This window comes from Hevea brasiliensis, chromosome 8, assembly GCF_030052815.1.
Source record: "Hevea brasiliensis isolate MT/VB/25A 57/8 chromosome 8, ASM3005281v1, whole genome shotgun sequence".
NCBI lineage: Eukaryota > Viridiplantae > Streptophyta > Magnoliopsida > Malpighiales > Euphorbiaceae > Hevea > Hevea brasiliensis.
Window position 1 is genome coordinate 57481732 of NC_079500.1, and position 13092 is coordinate 57494823.

The 13092-nt window shown below is 28.9% G+C and overlaps 1 protein-coding gene across 1 annotated transcript; it reads left to right on the forward strand.

Annotated features, from left to right (window-relative positions):
- Nucleotides 1-2697: 2697 nt before the first annotated feature.
- Nucleotides 2698-6165, forward strand: LOC110672322 (serine/threonine-protein kinase D6PKL2). Its single transcript, XM_021835063.2, has 2 exons — nt 2698-3385; nt 5204-6165. The coding sequence occupies exons 1-2, from the start codon at nt 2802-2804 to the stop codon at nt 5997-5999; spliced, it is 1380 nt and encodes a 459-aa protein (XP_021690755.2). The 5' UTR covers nt 2698-2801; the 3' UTR covers nt 6000-6165.
- The last annotated feature ends 6927 nt before the right edge of the window (nt 6166-13092 follow it).

The following is a 13092-nucleotide window of genomic DNA, read 5'->3' on the forward strand; positions in this document are numbered from 1 at the left end:
TTGATCATTTTTACTATAATTAATGGTCAATTAGTTAGAGAGACTAAGTTATAGGTTTTGTCAAATCTTAGGAACTAAATTGCTTGATTTTGAAAATACAAAGAATAAGTTATAGATTTTGCCAAATATTAGGGACTAAATGTTAATTTACCTATTAAAATTTGGGATAAAATTTAAATATTGGATAAAATTTCTTCAATTTTGACAAATTTAGTTTAACTGTCTAAAATTAAAAGATTTGAATAAATGAGTAACAAATGTAATGGTTTGGAATTTTTTTTTTTTTAGCTAAATGGCCTTACTTTTATTACACAAATTTACTTTTGCATAACATTGTCTTTACAATTTTAAAGCGATCATTTATTCTATTCCTACAAGCCAGTAATTAATTTCCTTTTTCAACCATAGTCTTTACAGTTTTCAAAGCAATTCTTTACTTTTCAAATACACAATAGTGTAACAATCAATTTATATTCTTATAAACAATTTACAATTTTTAGAAAATATAATCACTATCAAAAGTTTTAACAAAATGGCCAGTGTAATTGATGTTCTTTTCAGTGAAAGAATGAATAATAGATTGTATGAATGGCTTGATGGATTATTAATGAATCAAAATGGGGGGTCTCAATTATAGGGGGACTTTAAATCACTCTGGACAATAGTTTCAAACTATTTTCTACAAGATGCGGCAGCTCTTTGTCTAAATGGTTTCACTTCTTTTTAGCTCATGTTAATTCATTTGGTAATATGCTGCTTTGATTTATTTTGTTTTAGCTAAGAAACATGTTTCAAATATGATATATTTTTTTACATTATTTCTTGCACTTACAGAATTGAACTTTGATATTGATGAAAATGAAAATATGCAGGTCACTAAAAAACATTTTGAGAATCTTTCTTATATTTGTTTGGGTGGTGAAAAGTTAAATTTGGATTATAATTTAAAAATTAAATTAAATTAAATAGCAATTATATATTACATCCATATAGGATATTATGAAAAATTTATCACTGTATACATTTGAAATGTCAAAATTGATTAAAGTATGGAAAATCAATATTTTATAAATATTATATAAAATTTAATAAATGTCAATAAATTCAATTCGACTGACTTTTTTTTAAAAATTGATATCAATAAAATTGCCATTTAGTATGAATATAATTCATTTGAAATTTTATGTGATAGGGAGAAAAAATTGCCATCAATAAATTTAATAAATACTATATAAAATTTAACAAATATCAATAAATTCAATTTGTCAAAGACTTTTTTTTTTTTTAAATTACTATCAATAAAATTGTTATTTGGCATAAATTTATTTCATTTGAAATCCTATATGGCAGGAGAAAAAATTATCATTAATAAATTCAATTAAATATTGACACTTGGAATAAATATAATAATTTTAGAATCTTATGTAGCAGCACCAGAAAAATCTGCCTACTTTAAATATTGCCACTTGACATACATATAACAATTTAAAAATGCTATGTGGCAGGACAAAAAGAAAACATGTTTACTTTGTATATGTAGATAGATTTAATTTATATTCTTGTAAAAAATTTACAATTTTTAGAAAATATAATCACTTTCAAAAGTTTTAACAAAATGCATCTTAGAGAAGTTATGTTCCAATTTTGACAAAAACACATATGTGAAATTAAGAAACTATAAAGAAATTGGATTCTTTATTTTTTTTTTTTTTACTCTAATTAGCTCAATTAAAAGCTAAAAATGCGCAATTCATTATTTAACATTGAGTTCTTAGCATTCATAGCACATCCATAATCAATTTACAAGTGAAAAAAATGTTATACAACCTTAACAAATAATCTTACCAAAGTATGGAAAAATATTATCCAGCCTAATAATTTTATACGAATTTAATAATTTCTTCTAATGTGATATCATTTTCTTTAAAGACTTTTAGAGCCCAATGCTAATTAACTAATAGAACTATATCACCAAGTTAAGATAGCTAACCGTAATGTATTGTTACTCTATTATTGTACAATTAAGGCAGCAAATTAGCTTTACACGCCGCACAATTCCCTTTTATACCAAATTACCAAGATATTCCCTTGCCAAACGGTGTGTATATATATATATATATATATATATATATATATATATATATATATATATATATATACCAAAGTATGGAAAAATATTATCCAGCCTAATAATTTTATACGAATTTAATAATTTCATCTAATGTGATATCATTTTCTTTAAAGACTTTTAGAGCCCAATGCTAATTAACTAATTGAACTATATCACCAAGTTAAGATAGCTAACCGTAATGTATTGTTACTCTATTATTGTACAATTAAGGCAGCAAATTAGCTTTACACGCCGCACAATTCCCTTTTATACCAAATTACCAAGATATTCCCTTGCCAAACGGTATATATATATATATATATATATATATATATATATATATATATATAAAGGGAAGAATGTTTAATCTTTTTTATTTAATCAAATAACAATGATATCTTAGATTTATACCATGATAGCTACACTTGAATTAATGCCATTAATTTATTTTTAATTAGTTAATTACAATTAGTAAAGTATAAAAATTAATTACCTTAATCAAAATTGGAATCCAGCTATTGGGGTCCTCCATGGGTCCCTCCTCTCCCTAAAGAAGCCACATGCCCCAATCCCATTTTGCCGGCCCCTACTCTCCTTCCTTTCTCATCCATGCCCTTCAAAAACCTCACTCTCTCTCTCCTGACTCAAGTCCCCCAATCGACCAAGCCCCTCTCCACCTTCCTCCACCGCCATGGAACCATCTCTGGAAGATCTCGCCGATGATCTTGACAACCTTAGCATCACCTCCACCACCACTAGCGCCACAACCACCACCACAAGCGCCACCAACACCACTGCTCATGAAACTAAACACAGTACAAGTTCTGGGTCTGAAACCACTTGGACTAGCTCCAACATCTCGTCAACTTCCTCCAAGCCCCACCGCCCACCTCCATGCGATCACTGTTGGCGCGCAATCCTACGTTCCAACTACGAAAACTCAATCCTAACACTAACTGATCTCCGGTTCGTTCACCGGCTGGGAAGCGGTGACATAGGGAGTGTGTACCTTGTGGAGGTTAAAGGAGGCAATGGGTGTCTTTTCGCTGCTAAGGTGATGGACAAGAAGGAAATGGAGAGCAGGAACAAAGAAAGTAGAGCAAAGATAGAGAGAGAAATATTGGAAATGCTGGATCATCCGTTTTTGCCTACATTATATGCAACTTTGGATTCTCCTAGATGGTCTTGTTTGTTAACGGAGTTTTGCCCTGGCGGTGACCTCCATGTTCTCCGGCAACAGAAACCCGACAAGCGTTTCGATGAAGCTGCCGTCCGGTATATATGCTTATCCATTTATCATGCACATCCATTTTAATTAATATTTTGATTTCAATTTATTTTTATATATTATATTAAATTTATTTATATATAATCATTATTGAATTAATAAATTAGCATTGAGCACAAACTTAGGTATATGAATTCTTTTTTATCATTTAATTTTGTTTTAAAATCAATTCACATTAATTTTGATAATTCGTACTTTCAAAATTTCAAATGTAATTTACTTACAATAGCAATTTAATAAATTTAAATGAATTTATCTTTTGATTTTGCTAACGAATGTAACATTTATAAAATTTATTAAATATATTTATTATTAATTTTACATAAAAAATTATTAATATTATATAAAGTGTATAATATAATATAAAAAAGTGTAATATCAAATAAAAAAATATAATTTTTATATTATTAATGCAATATTAATAATAAATAAATATTTTAATTAATAAATTTTAATAAGTGGAATGTTGCACTTTTAAAAAAATCATTTATTTTTATATACTATATTAAATTTATAAATAATTTGTATACATTTGAACACATTGATTAAACGAAATACTTAAATAAGCATATTGATATTAAGCGGTTAATTAGAAAATTTTAAATAAGAGCGTAATAAGGTGAAGAGAAATGATGTGTAATGATAAGTGGGGTTGGCTTTACGATTTGTTTGGGACTTTAGATAGCATGTAGGGTCCATGGGGTTAATCTCCGTGTCCATAGGTACAGTGGACATTGATAATTATTGTGTGTGTGGTCCATTGAACTTTTGGTGTGACTCTCGTGCACTGGATCATAATAATTAATAGCTTTTTTCACAACATATATTTTTTTAAAAAAAAAAAAAACCTAACATGCCTCAATTTATGGCATGTTCAAGCTAATTATAAAATATCATAAATTTTGTTAGGATTTCACATGTAATTTATTTTTTAAAATTATCAAAATTAATTTTTTTTTGATATTTTAATATTATAAATTATAAAGAATATATTGACTAATATAATAGGATCTGAAGAATCAAGATTTTTTTAATTTTTTTCAAGTTCCTCCTCTTTTTAGGCACAAATTTTTGCTTTTTCTTTTTTACTTTTTGGGTGTAGTCTCCTTCAAAATGTCTGATTTGTCATTAATGTGTCTCCTTCAAAATAGCTTTAATCCCAGATTGAAGACTCATAAATTCTTAGGCAAATATTTAATTAGGGCATTAAATTAAAAATTAATCCGTGTTGAGCTCTATATAACTTTGCTTTTCTTAACCATATATATTTTTTTCCCTTAATTTTCATAATTGTGGCAATCTTAATTTTTGTTTTGTCTTTGAAAATTATAAATTAATGATTTCCTGATTTGCAATGTAAAATGTTGAAATTTTAATTTCATGCATATATTTTTATTAAAATTTTTTTAAAAAATAAAATTGAAATGGTTCATTTATTTAGCAAATTGCCACTAAGCCCCCAGCGGATAGGCTTTTGCATTATAATTACTTTTACATCATAAATAATAATTTATCTAAATTTAATAATCAAGTGATTATCTGACATTTCTTTTTCCAATAGCATCTTCACTTGGAAAAGAATTATTATATGTTGTTGCTTATGGTAGAAATATTAAATCCTATGAAAATTATTCACTACATTCAGTGTATGTACATTTTGACTCATAATAATATGAATTTTATTTTGAATAATTTACGAAAAATATATTTTTTTTAATATATATTGCACTATTTTTTAACACGCTAAATGTATATTATAGTATGCCCAAACCTTGATATTAAATTAATGTTTTGATTGGTTTTAGGTTTTATGCATCGGAAGTTGTGGCTGCATTGGAATATTTACACATCATGGGAATTATATACCGCGACCTTAAACCAGAAAATGTTCTTGTAAGATCTGATGGTCATATCATGCTTACAGATTTTGATCTCTCCTTAAAAGATGATATGTCAACTTCAACAGCTCAAATTGTTTCTGATCAAAACCAACCTACCACAAATTCAATGAGTGATTACCCCATTGATCCACCTCAGTCTGCCGCATCATCATGCATTCTACCTAATTGCATTGTGCCTGCTGTCTCATGCTTCTATCCGAGGCGTCGTCGAAAAAGAAAATTCAATCAGCGTGGGACTCTTGAGATTGTGGCGGAGCCAATAGATGTCCGATCAATGTCATTCGTCGGGACCCATGAGTACTTGGCGCCAGAGATTGTCTCCGGCGAGGGGCATGGCAATGCGGTAGATTGGTGGACATTAGGCATATTCATATATGAATTGTTCTATGGTGTGACTCCTTTTAAAGGGATTGATCATGAGCTAACCCTAGCTAATATTGTAGCTCGAGCTCTAGAATTTCCTAAGGAACCAATCTTGCCGGCGTCGGCCAAGGATTTGATCACTCAACTTCTAGTGAAGGACTCTACAAGAAGATTGGGTTCTACAATGGGAGCAACTGCAATTAAACATCATCAATTTTTTAGTGGAATTAATTGGGCATTATTAAGATGTAGAACACCACCTTATGTTCCTCAAGTAGTACCTCGACCAAGTTTTATCACAGAAAATACTAGTAATAATTCAGTAGAATATTACTAGTCATAGAGAAACCAAACAAAAATTCTTTATATTTTTTTCCTTTTTATTTTCTTGAGGAAAAAAGAAAAAAGGTACAGTGAAGAAGAAAATTCAGGTATCACATAAAAACAATTCTTTCTCAAAATGTTTACCTGAAATCAATTACTTTTGGAAGAAAAATTTATTATGATATTGCTTGAATGTTACATATATTTTTCCAAGAGTCTGAACTATATCTTGACTCGAAAAAATTGTGGTGCGATTTGAATATTTTGTGGAATTTATAGTAAAACGAATTAATATAAATATTATAAATTTTATTTATTTTAATAAATTAAAAAACTTTAAATAAATATATTGAAATTAGAGTTCTAAGAGTTTTGAACGTTGTGGAATTTTCTCTCGTGCATGTCCGATCAATATAAACTTTACAATTCAATCATGTAAAATCTTATGTTTTATATATTTTTCTTTATTATATTATATTTATATGAATTATATACATTCGATAATGGGTTGGTTGTTTAAAACTATCAAATACCTATGCAATGCATGTGAAGAGTGGGGTATTGGCATGGCAAGGCCATATTTGAATGTAATTATGGGCTAAAACTCAGTTTCTTGTTTGCTCATGCAAAACAAAAATCATACCACGTGCTTTGTCTCCTTATTTTTAGAGCATTTTTATCCCTTCATTTAATTAATTATTTTTTTTTTTTGTTTTGGGTTATATTTAAATTATTATTCGGTGAATGTTTTTTGAAATAGCTGAATTTGATTTCATAATTAGGAAATCTTTTATACTATGTAATTGTTTGATATTTTTTATGATAATTTTTGTTATGTAGGCAATAATTATTCTATATTTATTTTATTCTAGTTTTATTTGTTACTATATAATTAGTAATATTTATTTTATCTTACATTTGGGTAATATTTTTTGTTCGTAAATATTTGTAAAATTTTATTCTGATATCTTTCGCGTTGCATGCATTATCCTAACTCTTATGATTACTTTGTCATGCATGCTCATCACGGATTTTTTTTTTAAATCATAATGAGCTGCATTGGACCTTGCTATTTTTCAATTTTTTTAAAAAAATAATACAGTCAATGTTTCTTGATTTACTCCATCTATTTACAAAGAATTAAACCTATCTATTTCCCATTTTTTTTCCTTTTTCTTTTGTGAAGTCATACTTACACATGCTATTACAAAAATCTGCCGATGTAATAACGAATTTTATCAACAATTTAAAATTCATTGATAATTATTAATAAAATTTAAAATTTATTAATAAATTGGGGCATAAAAAAAAATTAGATGTTCAAATTACTTACAGATTTTAAGTTGCTAACAGATTTTAAAATCCATTGCTAAATTATCAATAGAATTAAAATCCGTTGATCAATTATAAGACATAACAAAATTGAGTGTTCAAATTATCAACAGATTCAAAATCTGTCAATAAATTACCAATGAATTTCAAAACCCTATTAATAAATTACCAATGAAAAAAAATACTACCTTTCTTTTTTAAAAGTCCATTTTTTTTTTAAATTATCAATGAATTTTGAAATTCATTGGTAATTCTTGGAGAGAAGAAAAAGCTCACTTTTTTTTAGGCCTATTGATAAAAAAGTCAAATCTTATTGTGTTGCAAGTTTATCTAATTCTTTCAATTTTGGCAAAATCAGCCACATTTCTAAAAGTTTTCAAAAATTTTATCTAATTTTCATCAATTGAATTTTGAACTCGATATTTTTTGACTTGTTTATAGTTATCATTGTAAATCTAACATTACCACATCCACTAACTCTTCATAATTTTATTTTGAAAACCATTGAGTATGAAATAGTGATGAGATTTGGTTGTATTAAGAATAGAGAGTGTGACTAAAACCATCAAATTTGATCAAATAACTAAGAATTTTGATGTATCATAGACGTCAAAATTTTGAAAGTAGTTAATGATATTAGTAAGGTTGGATCTGTTAGAAAATGAAGTGAAGGAATATGTCTAAAAAATTTGGATAAAATTGTAAAAAGTTTTTAAAATTTTGAAAAATTTGGATAAAATTTTTGTGCATTTTGAAATTTTGGTCAATTTTACCAAGATTGAAAGGATTGGATAAAATTGACAAAATGCAATAAGGTTTGGCTTTTTGGTTCAATAGGCCCTTTGACAAAAAAAAAAAAATGGCAACCAATTTGCATTCTATTCACTACAACAAAAAAGGAGTTTAGAAGCCAAAAATTTTCAAAACATTGAAAATTTGTTTCTAATTGCAATTAGAAACAGATTTAAAACTGAAATATTTTGTTTACAATTAGCATATTTCTAAATAAATTAAAATGAACATGTCATTCGTTTCTAATTTTGAAACCGATTTGATATTGATTTTTAAATTTAAATAATAGAATCGACAAACTTCAATTTAAAACTTTGTCAAGTTAGAAATCGATATATTTCAATTTTCAGTTAATTGGAATATATTTCCATTCCTAATTGGTACTGTTGCTTGTGGGTCAGTTTTGGATTAAATGATTAAATTTGACTCCAATCTGACCTAATCCAATTTACATCAATTACTATAACTTTGTACAGCAATCCAATCCAACCCGATAGCAAAAATCTATAGGATGGGTTGGTTGGTTTGGTCAGGAGAGTTGTGTTTTGGCATTGAAAAAGTGAATGTGGCTTGCTGTCAATTGATTTTTTTTTTTCTATTATAAAAAAATTATTAATTAACTATGTGGTAGAAGTGACACTGTTTATAGCCTTATTAATTAACAATTTATAACTAATTGGATAGTCATGATACATTATACTAGATGTGAACCATGATTTGTGAGAATTAAAATGAAAAGAGAATTTCATTTTAAGTTAGAATGGTTCCAATAATATTAAGGAGTTAATATTATTCTCATTGTTAATTAGTAATAAACCTAATAAGTTACACACATAAAAGCATCTTGATCAAAGCAAAATTAATTTGATTAATTAATTAAATAGTTTAATTAATTAATTGAATTAATAAATTTAGTTTGTAATTAGATTACAAAGTCCCTAGCATGACTTGAAACTAAATTTACTAATGGAAGTATTCAAGTTAATATTTAAAGTGTTTAAATGTAAACTTTAATAATCAAGCATAAGGAAGAAATGGACTTGGTCAAAATTTAGAAAGTTTGACTTGTCAAATTTTGACAATTTTGACCATATTAACTTGATAAAAAATGGGAGAAAAAATGCTAATTAATTAATAGTTAATTAATTAGTTAATTAATATTTAGAATACTAATTAATCAAGTTTAATTTCCTTAATTAAAATTAAATGCTTGACAAATGGATCAATGGAAATTAGAAAACTCATTTAATTAAAAGAAATTAACATAAATATCAAATGGAGAGAAAAGAAAATTAATCTTCTTCTTTTCTCTTTCATTGTCGTCCACCTCCTCTCTCTCTAAGTCAAGTTCTTTCTTCTTCCTTTGCTTTAATTCAAGAATATTAAGTGTTAATTCTCTTGAATTAATCTTAGAGAAAGTGTTTCTCTTCTCTTCCTTGCCAGAAACCTAGAAAAACTACTCCTAACCATCTTTCTATTCTTGGCCGAATTCAAGAAGGAAGGTTCAAGGAGTTTTGTTGATCAAGGTTCCTTTGATCAACGGAACTTGTGTGGATAAGCTAGAGAGTCAATACTTGGTGGCTTCACTATTCAGATCGGAGGTGAAATTTTGATTCTGTGCCTATTTAGGTGAGTTTTCCCTAAAACCCCAACTTGTAGAAATTTAGGGGTTTTGCTTCCTTTTGGCAAATCAGGCTTGTTAGCAATTGATTATGGCTTAATCTAAGTGTTTTGCAATAGTATAAAGGGTTTATGCATTTTGCATGAAACCTAGGGTTATAAAATTTAAAATTGCTAACCTACCACCTTAAGGCTAGTTAAGGTGCATTATTCATTGACTAAATATAAATTTAAAATTTTAAATATTAAAATATCAATATAATTGACAATTTTAAAAATTTTCAAATTAGAAAATTTCAAATCGGCTGGGTAATGGGTCATTGGGTTAATAGGTCACCAATTCAACTATTGAGTCATCCATTTTTTTTAGGTCGACTTCTTATTTAGTTTAATGAGAGAATCAGCTTGATTTTATGTTCAGGTCACCAATCCACTAGGTTGATCCACCAGGTCAGTTTGCATTTAATAACAATGAAAAAATGGACTCTATAAAGGTTCTCCTCCCTTTTGAACTCTGTATTAAAATAAAGAGTTGAGATTTAAGAGAAATGAAGGATGGGGATTAGAAACCAATAAACGGTTTCTAATATTACCAAAAAATTTGATAATGATTCACCAAGTTTTGAAATCGAACCATCAGTTTCTAAATAAAGGCATTAGAAACTGACATGATCAGTTTCTAATATGACCACAAAGTTGAGAATGCTTCACCAAATTTTGAAACTGAACAAATCAGTTTCTAAATAAAAGACATTAGAAATGGACACAATCGGTTTCTAACATAATTGAAGGTAGTGGGAGCGTGGGTTTAGGCCATTAGTAGGTTGGAATTCAAAAATTTATTTAGGGTTACACGCTAGCATACCATATTAATTATGCACCTAGCCAACCTCTAATGCCCATGGGCATGCTAAAACACCTTTTAACATGCTTTATTAGTTCATTTGCCATTAATGATTGGTGTTTAGTATTTAATCACATTAAATACTAATTAAAAGAGGGATGAAGTTCAACTAACCTCCAAGGCACTGAATCAGTACTTCTTACTATCTTTGGGTGCTCCTAGGGCTCCAAGTGTTGCCCCTCTAGCTTATCCACCACAAGCACACCAAGACACCCTTTGGCAACCCCAAATCTCTCTTTGATTGCTTGCCAACCACTTAACCTTTGGGAGTTTTGCTTTAGGTGAGGTTCTGTGGATGTATTGTGCACTATAAACAATTCCTAGTGTTTTGATTCAATGAGAAACAAAGCTTTCTCTCACTTGTTAATGGAAGAAAAATGGAAGAGAGAGAGAGAGATCCTTGTGCCGTCCAACAAGAAGACAAGAAGAAGAAGATTACTTCTTCTTCTTGTCTTGCATTTATATGCAAGAGACAAAATCTAACTAATTGGTGCCACATGACAAGCCATGAACTAATCTTGCTTTATATTTGTCTCAATCTCATTAAGACAATTGTCAAGCCAAGAATAAATCATCATGCTTCATCTTCCATCACATGGAAGACAAATGGCACTCCTTAATTTGTGCCACGTGTCACTATCTCATGGTGCTATGGGTCACTATGTGTAAAATTATCATTTTGCCCCTTGTCTACAATTTTGAGTTCTCAATCCAAAATTGTAATTTCTCCCTCAAATTAATTTATATCACATATTAATTAATTAATTAATTAATCTCTATTAGTTAATTTCACCATTTTGTTTATACTATATATATTCAACAACCTAGATTTGGTTTCAAGTCATGCTAGAGACTTTGCAATCTTATTGCAAACCAAACCTATTTAATTAATTAATTAAACTCTTTAATTAATCAATTAAATCATATTTTACTCGGTGATTAACTTGTGTATATGTGTGACTTACTAGGCTCATTACTAATTGACGATGAGAAATGATATCAACTCTTAATATCATTAGAATTCTTTCTTACCGTAAATGATTTCTCTAAATCATTTTAGGCATCTCATAGACCATGGTTAACAACTAGCATAGCGTGCCATGGCCACCCAATCAATAATAAGGAATACCTTAAATGAACCTTTAATCATATGTTACCATGCACTAAAATCTCTCCGTTACAAAATCCCATTTCTAGCTGGAGTCATGGTTAATGTCAAACTTTATTTGCTATGAATTTTATGTTCTCTTTTAATTCTAATTCTTGATTAATCAGACTTTCTTGTCAAAAACTCTTTTCCAACTAAGTCTATATGTCCTGGCTAGGAACTTAAATTATCAAGAACAATTAAATAAATATAGGATTTTACTTAGGGTAACGGATCCCATCTTGACTAACACCTATCTCCATATGTAACTAGTAGGAGCCAACACATGCCCCTATATCCATACATAGTACGAGTATGAAAGCAGTACCAAACTCAAACCACCTATATATAAGATGACTGTGTTATCTCAGGTCAAAAGATTATATGCACTGATATGATATATGATAATGCATTGACAAGAATAAACTCCATGTGCTTGTCATAAGCGTCACTGGTTCGGCCTACTTATCATGTATAAGTGCCTATCATGTTTGTTATGTAGCATGTGACTCACCACTGTAACTTATTAATATCTCATACTAATACTTTGAAAACAAATATGATTATAATCTATCTGGATAAGTCATGTCCTTTGTGAAGTATCCTCGATTGTGAACCAATTTATGATACTTTGTGCTAGAAATACTGTCACTCATATTCTTAACAACTTAAGAATAGAATTTTTAACAAAGTATCAATGGACCTTTTCAATTACACATAAATAGATTATGTAAACAGAAAAGTGTAACTGCCTTTTATTAATACAATATGTACAAGATACATATAAAATGATATGCTCTAGGGCATACTACTAACAATCTCCCACTAGTACTAGAGCCATTCATTACAGTATCTTAGACCCATCTTCTCAAGATATCGGTCTAACTGAGCTTGTGACATAGCCTTTGTGAATAGATCAGCTGGATTTTCGACTGATGCTATTTTTTGCATGCTTAGATCACCTTGCCCAACTATCTCTCTGATAATGTGATAGTGCCTTTCTATGTGTTTGGATTTCTAGTGAGATCGGGGTTTTTTAGCCTGAATGACCGCTCCATTGTTGTCATAGTAGAGGGGAACTGTTGACTCAATGGAAGAAACTACTGCAAGTTCTGTCACGAACTTCTTTATCCAAACAGCCTCTTTTACAGCATTTGATGCAGCAATATACTCGGTCTCTATAGTGGAGTTGATAGTTGTACTCTGTTTGGAACTCTTCCAACTAACTGCACCTCCATTACAAATGAACACAAAGCCAGAGATAGACTTTCTATCATCAATATCTGATTGAAAATCAGAATCAGTATAACC